Raw genomic sequence first — 20,568 nt, forward strand, 5'->3', positions numbered from 1 at the left:
CAAATTGTAAAATAATACTGATATACGATCATGTAGATTTTCTCCAATTAAGATTAGAGCGACATTAATATCAACCCTTTATTTTGTGCACAATATCTATTATCTATCTATTATTACTTTAATAAAAGAGTAGTTATCCAAGCATTATAAGTCATTCCTTTTAACTTAAAACTTTCTTTAAAAATTGACACATAGGATTTATCCTATGTGTAATTTTGATATTTTTTTACAATTATGTAAAAACGTATACAAAATTAATAAGAGAAATCAAGTACTAAAAATAAAAAAAATAAATCCCTTTCATAAAAGTGTGACTACGTTATTTTCAAAGTTTATTTATTGTTATTTTCCTTTTTATTTTTTTGGTAACTTAATACATTGAAAGAATATCAAGGTTTATTTATTGTGATTTTCCTTTTTATTTTTTTTTATTTTGGTGATTCATTTTGTAGATTTTATATGGATTTACATAGATACAAATAGATTATTTTTGAGAAAGAATATAGTAAGGGTGTCAAGACATAATGTTCTCATTGCTTTCGGCCATTATCTAATTTTATGTTCTCTTTAGTTTAGAATTATCATGCAATACATAAGATGTTTAAGCCTTGACAATTGAGGATATGATCAACTTTGGAATGTATCAAAGCAAGGCATCATTTGTGTTTCTATGGAAGAAAAGTTTCACCTATCGGGTAATAAGAATTTCTAATGAATTAATTTTTCGTTGAACAATAATAATTAATAACCACATGTAAAAGACCTATATATATAAACATTAATCGGAAAGATGGACAGATATATTTGAAAAATAACATAGATAAAAAGGAATCTTAATAGGATTAGAAAATTAATAAGTATTACAAAATGTAATCAAATGAGAATAGTCGTCCAATATATTTATTTTTTCTTAAATCTCTGTATATCATTTAATGATTCACAAATAAACTAATTATATATCACTCACAAATAAATATGTCAATTGATAGATTATATATCTAAATCTAAATCTACATTTATATAATATCTATATTCATATTTATAATAACTAACCTATTAAATTTTTTCAAACCTCACTTTAAATCCAAAGCAACAATAATTATTTAATTTTTATCTATCAAAAATTTAAAATTTAAATATACTTTATTTAATCGGTCAAATATTACCTTAAATATATTTTAAATTTGCTAAATATTTCTCAACAAACATGATGGAGTACAATGTGAAATGATATATGCAAATAAGTTTCTACAATGGACACCAAGATTTAATGAAAATGAAAGCGAATTAAGAGGTTGATTAATAATAAGAGTTGTTATTAACAATACCTTATAAATAATTATGTAAACTTATAAAAACTCGCACATCGCGCGAGTCAAGTACCTAGTATATATATAAATAAATAAATAGGGGACCCTTATCTTGAGAACCCATTTTTTTGTAAGAAACATGAGAACTCTTAAAATTCATATTGAAACACATGATTTTTTTATTCATTCACATATGAAACGTTATAAAAACATATGTCGTTGAAGAATTTTTTTTTTCCGAAACCTTATATATAGCCGTTTGTCACATGTGAACAAAAAACATGAAAAAATTCATTCACAAGTTCATAAAAGGCTAATTTGAAAGTTTTTTGAAAAAGTTTCTTCTATAACATATATTTTTATATCATTTCACATGTGAATGAACAAAAAAAACATATGAACAAATATATAATATAAAAGTTCTTAAGGTTCTTACAAAAAAATGGCTTTCAAAATAAGGAAACTCCGACCACCTATATATATATATAGGTGAAAGATAAAATGAGTCCAACTAAAAAAAGTCCATGTAACTTATACATATGTAAGTTAACTCCGACCACCACCATGATCATCTCCGACCACCACCATGATTTTCTGGGCACCACCATGATTTTCCGGTAGGCCCGTCGCCGGGAAGTCTTGATGATTTTACAAAAAGGTCTTGTATATCGTAGTAGATGATGATAATGATGGTTAATTTGAAAGGCTCGGGGCTTTTTACATTATCAAAGGCATCCTTTTTATGTCCTTTTCATTATAAATCTTATCAGGGTTCCTTTTCTAGTTTAAATCTTGAAAGTGGGATTCCAAAAGTTCTTGACATCATATATATGCTTGATTTTGACCTTGAACTATTACAGGCTTCACGACTGCTCTCGATTTTGTACATGCTTTCTTCCAGTCAAGAAAAATATGGGCTCCCACCTACCAGTCCTTTATCTGCAAGTTACTGGGCAACTTATTTTCATCAGGCCTCTATTGGCACAAGCCTTAATCACTCGTTTCGTTCTTGTGTTGACAAGCGAAGCAATCTCGAGGTAAGTACTAAACATAAGTACTACTTTTCTTGCATATTTAGGCATAGTTATCTAAGATAAGGGAGAAGGATGCTGATGAGGCGTTTAAGTGTGTATAAAATTTTCATCTAGTAATAGCATGACAAAGACCATAAATACGAAGATAATGCATCTTGCTATCTGAACTTGACTATCATATAAGTACGGGGCACAGGGGAAGTGAACAATCCATATCACTTTAGGTGAATCGGAATCTGGTGTCAAATGACCTATGTGCAAATCGAGCAAAGCACATTACATAATTCTGTGGGTTTGATGCGGTTCTTTTTTGTATGTTTTTTCTATTGATGAATGTCTAGGACCTGAGTTGAAGAGTTAGAGGTTTCCACCCAAGTATAATTGGATTTTTGTTGGCAGTTGGAGAATTTAAAACAAACATTAAAACAATTGATATTATATATATATATGTGTGTGTGTGTGGTTACATACTTAAAAATTTATATAGGAAAATGATAAGTATATCTCAAAGCTATGATTTGTGAGTTTATTACGTACATCAGGTATATAAAAGAGTCATATAAAAATAAGAATAAACATGATAGTTAATTTTGAGTATTGTTTATGTTTGTTTGATTCATGTCAAATCTATTATGCTAAGATTACAAATTTGGTATAACAAATGACCATTCTTATTATTATACTCCGTATAACTTTATTATCCAAAAGGTAATTTAAAAAAAATATGCAACATATGACTATCATCCAAAAAAATACAAGTAATACAATAAAGCGCAAAAAACTGAGTAGAAGACTCCCATGTTATCTACTTAATTTTCTTAAAACATCTCATTTTTATTAAAAAAAATTTGTGTAATATGTATCACATAATTGAGCTGTACAAGTATTTATGCACATTTTTGCCTATCACCCCACCTCCTCTTACTAATTTTCTTATTCTCCTTCCCTACATTTCATCTTTCAATAACCCATCTTTTCCTTCTAAGATTCTTTTCTTTCTTTCTTTCTCTGTAACTTATTCTGAATACTCTTCTTCATATCTCAAACACAAATTCTCCATTTTAAACAATTTATCTAGGTCCACAAACTTATTCAACATATGTCCAAAATATCTTTTTTCCCACGTGGTTTGCATACGAAGGGTCAAAACTAGCAACGAAAAAAGACACAGAGCATGAAATGCTAATATTGACAACCAGAGGGACCATTTATGACAATATTTTTCCCATTCATCCGTGGAATATATTTACATATATATACGTCCCTAATAAGAAGTAAACCCTAATAATAAAAACTTTTCTCGAAATTGAATTAGGGGTAATCGAACATAACAAAAAAAAAAATGGCATATGAAGATGAAGAAGAAGCATTGGCTGGTGATGAAGAAGTTGCGATGGAAATACTGAGGAAAGAGTTTAAGTGGTACTCAGATGTGATAGAATACATGGAAAAAAACTTCCGATGGTCGGAGGTTCGCATTAAAGAAGACAGGATACTCTACCTGGACTTGCTGACGGAGATGGAGAGAACGTGTGGTGTTTTGTGTGATCTCATGGACTCCTCCGCCGAAATCCACCTCTCAAACCTCAAGTCGTTGATCAACGACGAAAGAGCCAAGTTCTACAATTACTCGTTTGATTTCAGTCATAAGATTTCCGATCTCGCCCTCAAGGGTCACTTGGCTTCCTTTCAACCTTCTTCTGCTAAAAACTCTCTTCTTCCTTTCCCTGATTCCGATTCCGATTCCAAGGTAATTTTTATTTATTCTACCTACTTGGTTGCTTTATTTATTACGTACCCGCGCGTTGCGGCGGTGAAAGATATAGGTCATAGGAGGTGATATGCTATAGAGTGTCATAGCCAAATGCCTTAGCCGTACGGACTCCGCCCTTGAATTTAAAAATTCTTCAAAAGTATATCGAATTAATGAGCATGAAATTTTAAGAACACCCATATAATTTTATTGATGTACGGTTTTTGAGATAAAAGATTTTAAAAGAATTAGAGGAATAAAATGATTTATCGAATAGAGAGAAAGTTGTATGCATTGGTGTATGGTACATCATGCATTGTTATGTGTATATTGTTGAAATTGAAAGTTGAAACCCTATTCGCTTTATAATATAGTATAGATATAGATATAGATAGATATAAGCTTTGTGATGATGATGATGATGGTATATACTTAAACTTTTACAAGAGTTTTTTAATTCTATGTTTATGCATTTTTTTTTTTTGTTTTTACTTGATAATAATTGAGGGTTTATTAGAGGACTAGGACTAGTTTAGGGGTTTTGGGAGCTTGGGAGAGGACTAGGTTTAATCTAGCTAGGCGGCTTTATTAGTGTGTTTCATAGGTTGCGCACCACTCGTTATTTTAGTTTTCCGTAGCGGCCTAAGGTACTCCGCTCCGTAGGTTGTTTAGAAAATAGTTTAATCCCCTTAGTTTTTAGTCATTTCTTATGTATAAGTAGACTTTGTTTATTATGCTCTTACTTTTTATGTTGTTATTTGCGTAATATGGTTGCTAGAGTTTATGTTATGTGCTAAAGTTTTGTTACCGTATGTTTGCTACCCTTCCCTACTCGTAAGGAGGCATACCCAGCGGACAGGTATTATCGTCTTATCATGTTCTCGACAGACAGGTATAAACACTTTACCCTTTTACGGCTTTTATATTTTCCTGGCCGGAGGTCCTTATGGAAGCAGTCTCTCCACCTTTGGGTAGAGGTAAGACTGTCTACAACTCACCTCCCCCATACCCCGCGCAGGGATTGGGTACAGTTGTTGTTGTATACACAGGTAGAGGAAAGGCGGTCTACATCTTAACCTCCCCTATACACACACCGTGAGACCCAAAACCCGGGATTACGTACTTACATGTTTGACGAACTTTCAAATCATGTTCATTCGGTTCAAACTTAAAACTAACCACCGTTAACGTTCGTCCACGATACAGAGTCCACAAACACAAGACAAAACCTTTTTGATATTCTGCTTTAAGATTGAGCTTATTAGCTTCACCACATCCTACAAATTTGCTTAAAAGAATTAGACTAGTCAATTTCATACGTCATTACATTTTATCTTTATTTCATATGCTGCTTTTGATGGCCATGCTTGTTGTTTATGTTTAAATAGAGTATATCCTTTGATGCATCAATATATACCTCGCCTCACGACGCTTTTCTTTTTCTTTTTCTTTCTTTTGCTGCAGGAGGATAAAAATGGGGAAACATTGAGCGAGAATTCATGCATCAGCTCCAACACTGATACACTTTCGCCACCGAGCAAGAATTCAAGCATCAGCTCCAACACTGGTACGTACACTTTGTTTCTCATTCTTTCTTTCTATTGGCGATCGAGTTTTACTAGTCTTGGTTCACTGGCTTTTGTTGTTAATTTGTTATCTGGAATCCTACTACATCTTTTCATACCTAATTAAACTACTACGTTTACAGAGCTACCTGAGATGATTACTAGAAAAAGAAAGAGGTCTCATGGGGAGGAGGAGGAGGAATCAAGTGGTACGTTCTACCTTGAACCACCAATTTTTCACGTGGATCTTCCTAGACCTTATGGGGTGTATCATGACCACAGCCACGACCGCTGTGGCCTGAACTATCGTTATGCTGAGGACGACGACGATTACTTTGATTTTTAGGCACAACTACTGTTTGGTACTTTTCATTCACCCCTTTGGTGCATCTTATCCTTATGGCATGTGTCTTTTATATACAGTATTTCTTTTTATCCAATTCACTGTTGAATGCATATCAAAGTTTGAGACATAATATAGTCACATGAGTAAAAGAGTACCGCCAACATGATATGAATGCAGATCCTATGATGCTGTAGTCGCGTATAATCAGGTTCCAAGGCTAAAGATATTGTCCCAAACGATCCTGGCTCTACTTGAGTTTCACCAGGCAGGCTGAAAACCACCTCTACCTCACTGTTGGTAGAACCCGATTAGGAGTTCGAATTCTTCTCTTTGTAACAACGTTAGCTTAACAAACTTTGTCTCTGCACCATCTACTGGAAATTTCAACAGCTTTTAATGTCTTGAAAATTGCAATATTCTCTTGTTTGAAACCAGTTTTCATCCTCTAGCCTGTTTAAATGCGTCGTTTAAAGTTTGTATGTTTCGTTGCCACCATGGTAGTGCTGCTTCGATCTTTTGTTTATATTCAGAACCAAAGGTCTTGTACAAAACCACATGTAACTAGTTTTTCAGCTTCTATACTTCGAGTATACATATTTGTTGATATATAATCAAATGATACCCTTACCTTGTGTTACTTCAGCCAAGGACCAAAGAAGCTTAAACTATCGGATCAGAGTTTGATGACATCACTGTTACAGACTTTATCATCTTCTCTAGTGCCTGAGGTTCCTCTTTTCTGTCAGGTTCTTAGTTTGTAAAATTGTAGCTGTTTCGTGAAGTCTGAATGTTGTTGTATGTTAATGTTGTGTCCACATCATACTGTGATGGTATGTTTATATATATCATGGATCTTTAGTACGTCTCTACGCTTGTGAAGTGTTTTTCGTGCATTATTATCTCCTGCTGACTGTTCGATCGAGTTGGGTTTGCATTGGCCATTTGGGTTAAGAGGTCGACCCGTATAAATATTTCAGATTTTATATAATTTTTTTAATAGGGATATCAGTCAACTCTTTTGACCATAAAAACCAACCCGACAACCAACTTGTTAAACCACCAACCCGTTTGACCAGTCCATCCATTTTGACATTTTCTTCTTGCTGGTTGGTTGGGTTGGGTTGGGTTGGTAATTTTCATTCACCCCGGCTTTTGGTACTCATGACTCATGACGTATACAGTATCTTTTTACTAGTATTTGTTGTTGATCGAATGCATATATACTATATATATCAAGTTTGAGACAGAGAATGTAGTTGTAGTCGCACGAGTAAAAGTGTATTGATAATCAGATTCTATATCGTAGATGCATATAATCAGGCTCAAAAGTTAATGATAAACGATCGTAGCTCTACTTGAAATTCACCAGGAAGGCATCTAGGGATCGAGGGCCAGGCTGAAAAACCGCCACCTCCATCTCACTTTTGGTAGCATTTGATTAGGAGTTCTTGTTCTTCACTTATTAATTAGCTTAGCAAACTTTATTGCTGCTCCATCTGCATTGATGGTATGTTTGATTTAGATCATGGATCTTGGGTAGGTCTCTGTTTGGGTTGTATCATATAATGACCAAATTAGACTCCTGTGTGAAATGTTTTCATGCATTATTATCTCCTGCTGAGTTTTCGTGTTCATGAAACTATGAAAGTTAGGAATTTCATTTGCTGCCTAAAACTGAATCTAGTATAATACTCTTATGAACCAAACATATGATCATGACATGAGAATTGGCGGATTATACTTGGCTTACTTTTAAAATGTCAAGATTCTAAAAGGATTATTAAGATGATTTTATTGGAAATTGCATGGAAGTCAACAATCATATAAAGATAGTCAACAAACTTCAAAAAGATTGATAAAAGTTTCGACAATCCCGAATTTGAAATATAATACTGTATTATATCGTCTGATGTTAATTTTATATTACGTTATGCACATGTAAATAATCAATGTAAAATTTTCGACAATCCCGAATTGAAAAATGATTTTCTAGATTTTGGAGTCGGGGTACCTTTCGGGTATCTTGGCGAGAGGCGATGTTGTTTTGAAGGTCATGAGATTGAATCTTGAGTATTCCCTATTGGCCTCGGGCATTTACCTCTTTAGCGTAAAATGGTCTCCCTTTGGGGGTACCAGCGATGCAATGTGCCTCAAACTCTGAGCATATTACCTGTTTGGATGTCACTGCTCAGCTCGATGGAATGACCATCCCACCCGCTGTTTAAAAAAAAAGTTTGCAATTTTCAGTTGGGCTGTTAATACCCAACTCCATTTGAAGCTCGTTAAATAAAAATCGGGATAGGATTATGCAATCGGGTTTACATTGGCCATTCGTGTTAACATGTTGACTCGTAAAATTTTAAATAATTCAGTGTTTGTATAAAACTTTTTAATAGGTCGATCTGTTAACCAATTTGACCCAAAAACCAACCCTACTATCCATCCCATTTGATTTGAAATCAACTTGATAACCCACCAACCTCGTTTTAACCCGTCCCTCCATTTTGACATTTTTTTAAGGCTGATAGTTTGGGTTCGAGTTAATGGGCTGAAAGTTTCGGGTTGGATTTTCCTACCCGATTTGGAGATCAATTTCTTGTTGGATATTTAAACCTCAAAAACTAATTGGATGTATGCTCGCGAGATGCTGTGACAATGACGGTAACGACGACAGTGTGGTTGTGGTGGCGGCGACGGGGCAACTATGGTGGGATAATTATTAATGTAAAAGTTTTTGATGTAAAAGGAGACAATGTTGTTATTTTATGAGTTGATATATTTATGTTGTAAATTTTTTAATTAAGGGTATTTTAGATAATTAGTTGCAGATGAAAAAATAGAAGTGATTGTTGAGGGGCTAGATGATAAATTCAGCAATATTTTGTTTGAAAAAGGGGCCTCCCCTTTATTAGGTAAAACAAATATGCACGCAATTCAGCGGAGATGATGGTTCATAGCGGGGACGACGATGTGTAGGTTCTTGATGTAAAAAAGTAGTGTTTATTATTTTAGAATTCAAGGTATAAATTAATTTTATTAAGGGTATATAAAGTATTAAATTGACTCATGGATAATGGTAGTTATATTAGTAAGAGCATTTTAGGTATTTTAATGATGAAAAGGTGAGTGGGAATTGGGAAAGGATGCGTTGAGGCGGAGCAGTTGACCAGACATCTAGGGGTAAAGCACTGTTTTGGTGCGGGCTACGAGAGCGGTACCAAATCGAGGCAAACTCTGAATACTAGATATGACCTCAAAATAACAGGGGTCAAGTTCGGCCAGTGAGACGATGAGAGATAAGCTTCATCGTCGAGAGGAAAAATCACTAGCTAATTTGATTTATAAAAAAGTAAACCCTAATAATAAGAAATTGAATTGTGGGTAACCGAATCAACATAACAAATTAAAATGGCATATGATCAAGAAGCGGACGATGAAAAAGTTGCGTTGGAAATACCGGAGAAAACATTGATCCAACCCAAATAAAAAAACGAGTAATTAGAAATTAAAAAAACTTAACCTATAAAAGTGGTAGGGTCTTTCGCCCCCACCGTTCCGTTATTCCAATATTGTTTAATTATTAACCTAATACGAGTAATAATAATAATAGTAATCAAATCGAATCGAATTGGGGGAATCGAACAAAATGGCAGATGATGAAAAGGGTGCGATGGAAATAGTGGCGAAGGAGTATGAATGGTACAAAGATGTGAGAGACGCCATGAAAAAAACTTTCAAATGGTCGGAGCTTGTACAAGTCGACCAGGAAGTGTTGCTGGACGCCTTGATGGTAATTTACTAATTTATACAATATTACTAAATTTATATATAACTCGATCACAAGGCTTTTTAATTGTTTTTGCTGCAGAAGGATAAAGATTTGTCACAGAACGAGAATTCAAACAACATCACCTTCAATAACACTGGTACGTACACTTTGTTTCTTTCTTTCTTTTATATTTCGTATATTATTATTAAAAATAATAGTAATACTATTCATGCTCTTTGCAGAGCCAGCTGAGATGATGATTACTAAAAAAAGAAAGAGGTTTCTTGAAGAGGAAGAGGATGAGGCAAAGGAGGAATCAAGTGATACAGACTACCCAGAACCACCACTAATAACTTGTTTCGACGACGACGGGTATCTTTCAACAGATAATGATGTTACGTGTCATGGCCACAGCAAGTGTTACCACCACTTTCGTTTTCTCGAGGACAACGATGACTTTGATTTTTAGGCACAACCGTTTGGTAAACCATCCGATTACAGACTCTATCATGTTCTCTAGTGCCCGAGCTTCCTCTTTTCTGCCAGGTTCTTAGTGATCTGTATCGTGAGTAAGTCTGATCGAATGTTGTTTTACGTTGATGTTGTGTCCACTTCAATATACTTTGATGGTTTATTTAAGTCAGATCATGGATCTTTGGTAGGTTTCTGTTTCGGTTGTTAGATGTTGAAGCTTATTTATGTCAAGGTGATAATTAAATTGCATGGAAGTCTACTATTGAATAAAGATAGTCAACAAACTTCAAGACGATTGATAAAAGTCAACTAATTTATTAAGCTGTTGCTGGGCTGCTGTTGTGTTGAGTTGCTGGGCAGCAAAATCGTGAGGAGCAAGTTTTTCAATTCTCAAGAAGATGGAGATTTCGAGAAGCTACGTTTGGACTTCTTGCGCTCCCTTTTTCTTTTAAGCGATTCCTTTTTTTTTTTTCTTTTTTGCGTCTATATAATTTTTAACATTTGCTGCTTCATTTTAGGGGTATATTAAAGCCCGTACAAAAGTTGGGGGCCTTTGGATTTTGGGGGCCCAAAGCCCATGCTTGACCCACCATTATAGTTGGGTCGGCCCTATTAACAGGTTAACCTGCAACTTAAAAATATTACTCCCTCCATTGTATTTTAATTATCTTATTTTGATTGGTAAAGTTTTTTTTTTCTTATTTTGATCGTAAATATCTTTGGTTGTGTTATATATTAGTTGATAAAAATTATATAAATGAAAAGTATATTTAAAACTCAATCAATTCATGTATTCAAGTGTCATATAATACAAATAAAAATATTTATGGTCAAAGTTAAAAGAAAAATACTCAAAAAGTTAAATTAAGACACCGATGATAAATTTATATAATATTTTAAAGTCGTATTGTCAAACCATTAGGCCCAAAACGAAACTAGGGCAGGTCAAACTAAGTTGTTCTTTTGTCTAATTGTCTTCACTTAATTGGGTTCGGCAAGCATTTGCATGTTTATGGATGATGAGCTCTGCACGTACAATTGCATTGGTGGTGGATACGCACCTATTCGTTACAATTGTTGTATTTACTAATTTATACTATATTTTTACCTAATAAACAAATTACCGCCAGCATCATTTGTTACTATTACCGCCATCATATTGCGTAGGTGATCTTTTGAAAATCTATATAATTTATTAAATTTAATCCATAAGTTACTTAAAATTGAATTTTACTTTCCTAAAATCTCTACGACTTGCAAATTAAGTTTAACTTAGTAAACTTTGGGCCCGTCCATACAATTCCATTATTGTTTAACCTAAAAATAAGTAAATCCTAACAATAAGAAATTGAATTGGAGGGTCGAATAAAATCGAACATAACCAAAAAAAAAGAAGAAAAATGGCATATGAAGAAGAAGAAGAAGCATTGGCTGGTGATGAAAAAGTTGCGATGGAAATACTGAGGAAAGAGTTTAAGTGGTACTCAGAGGTGATAGAATACATGGAAAAAAAATTCCGATGGTCGGAGGTTCACATTAAGAAGACAGGATACACTACCTGGACTCAGAGGCGGTACCAGGAAAAAACTTCGAAGGGGGCAAACTTAGAAAACTTATGAAAAATAAATCTAAAAGGGGGCAAAATGTTAAAAACCTATAGAAAATTTTTAAAATTTTATGAAAAATTTAAAAATACATGACAAAATTTAAATTTGGAGGGGGGCATTGGACCCCCTTGCCCCCCCTTTAGTACCCCTAGACTTGCTGACGGAGATGGAGAGAACGTGTGGTCTTTTGTGTGATCTCATGGACTCCTCCGCCGAAATCCACCTCTCAAACCTCAAGTCGTTGATCAACGACGAAAGAGCCAAGTTCTACAATTACTCGTTTGATTTCAGTCATAAGATTTCCAATCTCTCCCTCAAGGGTCACTTGGCTTCCTTTCAACCTTCTTCTGCTAAAAACTCTCTTCCTTTCCCTGATTCCGATTCCAAGGTAATTGTTTATTTATTTTTATTAATTCTACCTACTTGGTTGCTTTATTTATTATAAGCTTTGTGATGATGGTAAATACTTAACATGATTTTTTAATTCTATGTCTATGCGTTTATTTTTACTTAATAATTAAGAGGAACAAGTATCTTTTAGGTAGAATCTTCTCTCTACTTATATAGGTAAGGGTAATACTGTCTGCATCTTAATCTCACATCACCGTGGGACCCAAAACCTAACATTGGGTGTTATTTACTTACATGTGGAAAAAAGGGATTTCGACCTCTATTTATACGAATAGAAAAGGCTTAGGTTTTCTACTGTTTCGAAAGTTGATGGAAATAAGTTTTCAAAAATTCTTTCCGGCCCTTCCCCCTTGGGCAAATACTTCCAACGGGTAGCGGTCGAATTAAGTGGTAAGAAATGTATTGCAAGACATTAGAATGAGGTCAGTCACCACCAAGTTTATCACTTTGATATTGAATGAGAACTGAACATGTATAATTAGAGGTACGTTGTCATATTTACTAGTTGAATGGTCTAGCCACAGTCCACACTATCGAAAAGCTAATTAACTAAAAAAACTCTATTACATATAGTGCCTGTAGTTACTAAAAGGACAATTATATCTTTACGTAGTTTTTAAATAGCCAAAACTAACAGATATTAGTGTAAGTGTCTAAGAAAATGAAAAACCAAAGGACTGCTAGCAACGAAAAAAAACACAGAGCATGAAATCCTAATATTGACAACCACATGGAACGTTCGTGACATTTTCTCCCATCCATCCACGGAATCTATATATATATATACTAGACGTACGGGTACCCGCACAATGCAGCAACAGTGGTGGCAGGTGGCGACGGTGGAAGTGACGCGTGGCGGCGGTGGCGGTGGCGGTGTGGTTAATAATGTAAAAGTAATTGAACTAAATGGGGGTAGTGTAGTTAGTTTAAGGAGTGCGGAATGTATGTTTTAAATATTTTTATTAAAGGTATTTATTGATATATATGTAGAAATTTTTAAATTAATAAATACATAATAAATGGTAGTTTATGTATTTTAAAACCTCAAAGCTGAAAAAAGGGCCGGGCCGGGGGTGGTTTGTTAAGTAGAGATATATATATCCTACAACAAATAATAAAAACTTGTGTAGAAATTGCATTGGTGGTCTTCGAATACAATCGAACATAACAAAATAATGGAAGAAGAAGAAGCATTGACGGGTGACGAAAAAGTTGCGATGGAAATACTGGAGAAAGAATTTGATTGGTACACTGTTGTGAGAGAATACGTGAACAAAACTTTCGGATGGTCGGAGCCTCGCATTAAAGACGACGACAGGACACACTTCCTGAAATTCATGAAGGAGATGGGCAAAACACGTGAGGCTTTGTGTGATCTGATGGAATCCTCCGCCGAAATCCTCCTCTCGGACCTCAAGTCGTTGATCAATGACGAAAGAGCCAAGTTCTACAATTACTCGTTTGAGATCAGCCATAAGGTCTCCGATCTCGCCTTCAAGGGTTACTTGGCTTCCTTTCAACCTTCTTCTTCTTCTAAGAATTCTCTTCCTTTTTCCAATTCCGATTTCAAGGTAATTAATTTTGTTTCAGAAATTGATAATATGGCGGTTATTTTTATTAATTTTACCCTACCCTACTTGGTTGCTTTATTTATAAGCTAGCTTTGTGATGATGGTAAATACTTAACAAGATTTTTGCTATATATATATATATGTTTTTACTTATTTGCATGTTTGACAGGAAGATGAACTCCTTACCAATCATGTTGGAGATATGCGGTTAAAACTTAAACAAGCCCCTGCTCCTATTATACAATAAATATGGGAGTCCACAAGCAGACACAAGCTTTTAGTATTCATCGTTGTTTGTATTTTTAGATTAGTCGATTTCATGTGTCAGTTACATTGTATTTTTATTTTATATGCTGCTTTTGATGGCAATGCTTGTTGTTTATGTTTAAATAGAGTATATGACATGATGTATCAATCGCCTCACAAGCTAGGCTTTTTCTTTTTTTTTTTGCTGCAGGAGGATAAAGATGGGAAAACATCGAGTGAGAATTCAAGCATCAGCTCCAACACTAGTACACTTTCGTCACTGAGCGAGAATTCAAGCATCAGCTCTGACACTGGTACGTACACTTTGTTTCTCATTCTTTCTTTTTATTGGCAATCGACTTTTATTAGTCTTGGTTCACTGTCTTGTGTTGTTGTTATCTGGAATCTTGCTACAAATTTTCATACCTGATGAAACTACTATGTTTGCAGAGCCACCTGAGATGATTACTAGAAAAAGAGAGAGGAATCGTGGGGAGGAGACATTCTACCTAGCACCACCAACTGTTGAAGTGGATATTCCTAGACGTTATGGGGAGTATCATTGCCACCACCACGACCACCGCTGTGGCAAGAACTTTCGTTTTCTTGAGGAAGCGGATGATTACTTTGATTTTTAGGCACAACTACTGTTTGGTAATTTTCATTCACCCCTTTGATTTTTAGGAATCAAGTGATACATATCTTATCCTTATGGCATGCATGTATCTTTTTTATACAGCATTTCTTTTGATCCAATTCATTGTTGAATGCATATTGTATATCTAAGTTTGAGACATAATGTAGTCACATGAGTAAAAGAGTATCGCCAACTGATTTGAATGCAGATCCTATTATGTCGTAGTCACGTATAATCAGGTTCAAAGGCTAAAGATATTGTCCCAAACGATCCTGGTTCTTCCTGAGTAAAATTCATCAGGCAGGCTGAAAACTACTTCCATCTTTGCTCCATCTGCCGAAAATTTCAACTGTTTAATATAGTCTTGAAAAAATTGCAATATTATCTGGTTTGGAACAATTTTTCAACCTCTAAATTGTTTAAATGTAACTTTTATAAGATTTGTGTGCTTAGTCGCCACCATACTTCGATCCTTTGTTTAATGATTGGGGATATGTTTGATGGGGGCATATAAACAAGAAAAAGAGAAGAGGGAAACATCAAATGGCTAAATTGCCCTCTTGTAATACAAATGGACGAATCGTGCAAAGTCGTCACCAGGTTTGGATGTAAATAACTAGAATTCTCGAGCAGGGATTGAACGTGTAAAACAGGTATAACAACAGGATCATTCGTGCAATTAACTCTAGAATCTAACCCAAAACGATTATAATCACCCATTTTGCGAAACCAAACTCAATGTCTCACTTGGTGATAATGGCAGGGAATTCATCTTGGTTTTCATCAAATCAATCAACACTTTCTGGTGTCAAATTATGTCAGGACTACAAATCAATAATCTTATAACCAAATGACACTCACAAAAGGTCCCCTGAAATTTTGATAAGATACAACATTAATCGGATAGAATTAGCAATAACGCCATAAATTGATGGCGTTAAGGACTTCGGTGGATCATTTGATGCTTTTTGCTTTGCGACTATTCTTTTCATCAATGCCTGATTGAGTAAATCTGCATCTAAGAACCTCAAGAACATCTTCAAATTTTAAACCTCTGCGGATTAATAAAACCATTTCATGATATAATACGTCTGCCATCTCTGATAAAGTTCGTGATTCATCTTCATTCTCTTCCAGTGTTCTGCAGAATTCGTCCGCTTCTTCCCTGCAAAAAAGGCCATTTTTGTACCACTTGAAGTCTTGAACTAAAACTTTAATTAAATGAAACGAAGTATGTCACCCAGGCTTTGCCCCGGGAGATATTAGGGTGACATGTATAATTTGACATTGACCTTTTTTACTTCCCATATTAAGCTTCTTCAGTCAACTTAATATTGAACGAGTCAAAAAAATCCAACAAACTACAAACAAAAGTGAACAACCCAAGATGTGGCACCAAAATAAAAAGTAACCCGTGCTTTGATGTGATTTTGTTATGTTTACTATTTGGCAACAACAAAGTATAATATAATGTGTTATGAACATAACATGTAGCAAGAAAAAATTATATGACAATATAGGTTATTAAAATACAAATAACATGATTTTGATGAAAACATAAATAACATAAAGTAAAAAGTTTGTGATGGTTTCGTCTTAAACACTAAAAGAGGTTTGAAACAGATTAAAATGAACGGATCTGTCAATTTGGACCATGGTTGCTAAAAGTGTAAAAATTGAAGGACCATCGGTGCTAGTGAACATTAAAAAAGACTGAACTTGTGAAAGTATAAAAACAATAGGGACCATTATTGCATAAGTTTAAATATATAAGGACCATTGTTGTAAAAACAATTGTCGCACGAAAACCCATACACAGGTTTTACATATAGAGAAAATACTCCAACTTGAGCGAGTGCTCTACTGGTTCCATCAAGTGAAACTAGACAAAAAAAAAAAAAAAGGTTGACAGTCAACCCAACCCATTTTGGCCCATTACGAAACCCTGCCAATTGCCACCTCTACTCTTTCGGGCCAAAAACCAATCAAGTTTTACCTTTTGACCTGGTAGTAATCATCAGAAAATATGTGTTTAAACTCAGCCATAGCCATAAAAAAGATTTTCTGTCTTCTATCATTTGCTTGGTGGTAAGACAGATGGATACCTCAACATGGGTCATACTAATCTTTTGAACAAGGTCATACCATTTGAAAATGAGGGGAAACAGAGATAGAGCACACAAGAAAATTAAGAAAATCTCATTTGATATTGGGCTCATGCTCGTTTTTGCCTCATGCTAACTACCAGCTGATTTCCCTTGAGTGATATTGTGTTTGGTAGTGGTTAGATATTGGGATTTTGCCTTAGATTGTTCGATTTTCACATTCTCATGTTCCTGATAACTTTATAATTGTTTTAGCGTCTGGCTCGGTTGGTATTGGGTGTTTAGAGTTCATTTGGATCATTTTAGCGTCGTCGTAAATCTTGCTCGTGTTTATTTATCTATAATATATATATTTTTTTTTCATAAATAAAAAACCAAACTGGGTTGACCCAAAAAACTTTATGTCCAGCTTCCTTTTAACATTTATATACAAGTTATACGTTAATTATAACTTCAAAAATTATACTAACAGAATAATTATCTAACTTTTTTACATGTACTGACAACAATACACTTCAAAAGACTTTCGAGTTTCAACCCATTTTAATTAATTCCTATTTGGCTATCTTATTAACTTACACATATGACCCAGTAGAGACGAAAGGAAAAGTAGATAGATCAACTAATTCACAAGTATATGTGTCGAATTTGCCACCACTAACATAAATGAATAGAAGATAATATTGTAAAAATTTGGCATACCTGATCTTTGAGCACAATAACTTGTCATCAAGCAATAAACGCTTTGTCCATGATGGTTTGCCTTGTACAGGTGCTGACAGTTCTTCCTTTCTTCGGGCAAGTGTGGATTCCAGTGAGTACAATGTCGTCAATGCCAGATTATTTTGTTCAATCTTAACCAAGCAAAAAAGCATTAATAATGTTGAAAAGAAAAGGAATAAATGAATAGCAGTCGAGGGTGAGGAATAAGCACCTGTGGTTCATTCAGAGAGTCTAAAATGGATGTATAATAGCAAGTTTCAGATCCGGTATGACAAGTAGGGCCATCAGGCTTTCCAAGGTATATAATCTGGCAAAATGTTAAATACTTTATACTTCAGTCGTCTTTATCAGAAAATGAACAACTGATGGCTGCCAAAAAAATTAATCCCTTGCATGTCTGGCAAAGTGTTAAATACTTTATACTTCAGTCATCTTTCTCAGAAAATTTGCATATTTTACTAGGGTTTACTTGTAGAGTAACTATAATAAACTTTAACAAAAACAAATAAAAAGACTCTTGTGGACCAAAATCAATATCAACCCATTTACTTATTGATGGGCAATGCTGGTTATTTTTTTGTTCTAAATGAGTCAAAACAACTTATTGACCTGAAAGTGAAACTGTCAGTCGGGTCAAAAGGGAAGGATAAAAAGTCATCCAAAAGTCTCTTTAATTTGCATAACACAACCTAGATCACTTTATTCAAAAACGTACAGCATTACTCTAACGGTATAGTCCTTGTTATCATATTTAACGAGTTGTTTTTATTATTAAAAAAAAAAACTTGTAACGTAGAAAAAAGTGTTTCCGAGTTAACCCGACCCAGATTGTTTCGACCTGCACTAACTGAACCCATTTCAGCTTTAACCTGTTTTAACCCACTACCCACTAATCCAGACAATTAGGACGGAGGGATATAGTAAACATGAAATGCACTTACAGAATCACGATCACAGTCAAGGAAGATATCATGAACGTTGATGAAATTAAGTGAGGTCTCTCCTTTTGTCCACAATGTTGATCTTGATCTGCTATAGAACGTTGCTTTCTTGGAAGCAATTGTAGTGGCAAGTGCCTCCCTATTGGCAAATCCTTGCATTAAAATTGCTCCCGAGTCAACATTTTGAGCTATGGCCACAGCCAAACCCTTTTCATCCCATTTCACACTGTCCAATACTGAATTTAGCTGAAAGTTGTTTTCCGAATGGTTTTATATTAGCAAAATTTACATTCCTAACATATACTAAGAAGCAAATGCAACTGCCAAAATTTTATTGCCAACATATGTCACCCATCGTAAAAGCAAGGAAACATAAGTTAAAGGCATCAACAACTTCCACAATTACCCAAATCAAACCCCAAAAGACAAAATATAACTCGATGTGGCAAAATAGGTGTCAGTGGAGGGAGCAGTAATGGGTCAATACACATAAGCATTTTTAATAAATAATTTTGTGACGAATGTGATTACAAAACTTAAAATCTGAACTATAATAATAAAATGATTTAAAAAAATTTGTAAGACCGGTTTCCGCTTAATGACTATTAACATATTTGACCCTGTCAACTTGGTTCCTTTTTAGCTAAATGTGTAACTTTTCCTGTTTTAACGATAAGAAATAAAATATAATCCGAATTACCCAATCATAAGCAAATAGAATGAAATTCTAATGTTTACCTCAATAAACTCACAACAGATTTATCTTGTGTAACTACAGAAAAGATTAGTGAATCTCGTGGCTTAAAAAGAAACTACCTTAGATTCAAGATGAATATCTTGATCAGCTTTCTTAATACAAGCCTTGATAGCAAAACATCTACTGTTGAATGTCTCACATTGTGACTGTCTGCTAAATGGGTTAACAACACTTTCGCATGAAGAAACTTGCAGAGATCGAAGTCCGTTAAATTGTACAAACGCCATACTGACTTAAGCAAATCAAGCTACACCTAAATGAAAAGGTTACATAACTCGAAAAGATACTTCAAAATAAGTGGAAAGACTAACGATAAAGAGATTCCGATTTCCCAATTTCATCTGATTACTACAAAAATTACTATTATAATTAATATAAATCTATGGCAACAAATTGGTTGTTTTGCTTATGCAAAATACTTACTTATTTTTTTATTTTTTTAAACAGCGAGTTACTAGTTAATAGTTAGTAGTTAGCATCGAGACACCAAAGTGACAGAATATGAAAAATAAAACAGAATCTTAATTTTGAAAATCAAAAGTGGCCTACTTTTTGACATCGGAGAGATAACATGCCGATGTGGCAAAATGGGTGGGTTGGGTTAGATTAAATTAAAAAAATGATTCAAATGCATAAAATATGAAAATACCTACAATTCATGAAAGCCACAATCTGCAACCTTTTCACCAAAAATTAATATGAGAGATAACGGAAATGTAGGAATGATACCTTGTGATATGAATATGAGTTTGGCCGGAAAAAGAAGATGATGAAGATTGGCCACCGGTCACCGCCGCCGCCGAGCTGAGTTTCACTGACCCCCAAAAGATTCTTCTGGTGATATGGATTGGGCCTGTTTGAGACATTGTAAAGTAGTAAGGTGTCCAAATTAAAGCCCAAATATTATTAATTAAAAAGGTTTAAAAAACCACTAAATTACTATAATAAGATCAAATTTGCCAACTTTTTTTTAAAAAAAAAATTCTATATTTTAGAAAAATCAATTAGTTAAGAAATACTAAATGTATTAAAAGAAAAAAGAAAAAAAAATAGACTGTAAATAAAATCTAAGAACCGAGACTTATGAAAGTATTATATAAGTAATGAGGTCGACCAAGTATACTTGAGTTCCTGCATCATGTTTCAATAAATTATGATGTGTATCATGACCACGACCACTCTGATCTCTACTATCATTTTTGATGATGAGGTCGACTATTACTTTGATTAGGCTTTGGTAATTTTCATTTACCCCGCCCTTTGGTGCTCATGACATATTATTTTGATCCAATTATTGTTGAATGCATACTCTATATATC

At 34.3% G+C, this 20,568-nt stretch overlaps 3 protein-coding genes across 5 annotated transcripts; 2 read left to right on the forward strand and 1 right to left on the reverse strand.

Annotated features, from left to right (window-relative positions):
• Positions 1 to 5,082: 5,082 nt before the first annotated feature.
• Positions 5,083 to 6,135, forward strand: LOC122589893. The gene is made up of 2 exons (XM_043762222.1): positions 5,083 to 5,664; positions 5,806 to 6,135. Exons 1-2 carry the CDS (start codon positions 5,499 to 5,501, stop codon positions 6,006 to 6,008), a joined length of 369 nt encoding a protein of 122 aa, XP_043618157.1. The 5' UTR covers positions 5,083 to 5,498; the 3' UTR covers positions 6,009 to 6,135.
• Positions 6,136 to 13,389: 7,254 nt separating this feature from the next.
• On the forward strand, positions 13,390 to 15,055 carry LOC122590062. Of its 2 annotated transcripts, XM_043762396.1 has the most exons (4): positions 13,390 to 13,840; positions 14,298 to 14,400; positions 14,537 to 14,740; positions 14,932 to 15,055. In XM_043762396.1, the coding sequence occupies exons 1-3, from the start codon at positions 13,445 to 13,447 to the stop codon at positions 14,722 to 14,724; spliced, it is 687 nt and encodes a 228-aa protein (XP_043618331.1). In that variant the 5' UTR covers positions 13,390 to 13,444; the 3' UTR covers positions 14,725 to 14,740; positions 14,932 to 15,055. The 2 variants fall into 2 exon arrangements, with proteins under 2 accessions (XP_043618331.1, XP_043618330.1); XM_043762395.1 differs by lacking the exon at positions 14,932 to 15,055 and having other exon boundaries at positions 14,537 to 14,909.
• Positions 15,056 to 15,470: 415 nt separating this feature from the next.
• On the reverse strand, positions 15,471 to 20,102 carry LOC122588486 (histidine biosynthesis bifunctional protein hisIE, chloroplastic). Of its 2 annotated transcripts, none has more exons than XM_043760615.1 (6): positions 19,979 to 20,102; positions 19,309 to 19,496; positions 18,493 to 18,738; positions 17,763 to 17,858; positions 17,531 to 17,682; positions 15,471 to 15,888 (listed from the first exon to the last, which is right to left on the reverse strand). In XM_043760615.1, exons 2-6 carry the CDS (start codon positions 19,474 to 19,476, stop codon positions 15,678 to 15,680), a joined length of 873 nt encoding a protein of 290 aa, XP_043616550.1. In that variant the 5' UTR covers positions 19,477 to 19,496; positions 19,979 to 20,102; the 3' UTR covers positions 15,471 to 15,677. The 2 variants fall into 2 exon arrangements, with proteins under 2 accessions (XP_043616550.1, XP_043616549.1); XM_043760614.1 differs by having other exon boundaries at positions 19,309 to 19,502.
• Between the last annotated feature and the right edge of the window lie 466 nt (positions 20,103 to 20,568).

Source organism: Erigeron canadensis, chromosome 2 (assembly GCF_010389155.1).
Source record: "Erigeron canadensis isolate Cc75 chromosome 2, C_canadensis_v1, whole genome shotgun sequence".
NCBI lineage: Eukaryota > Viridiplantae > Streptophyta > Magnoliopsida > Asterales > Asteraceae > Erigeron > Erigeron canadensis.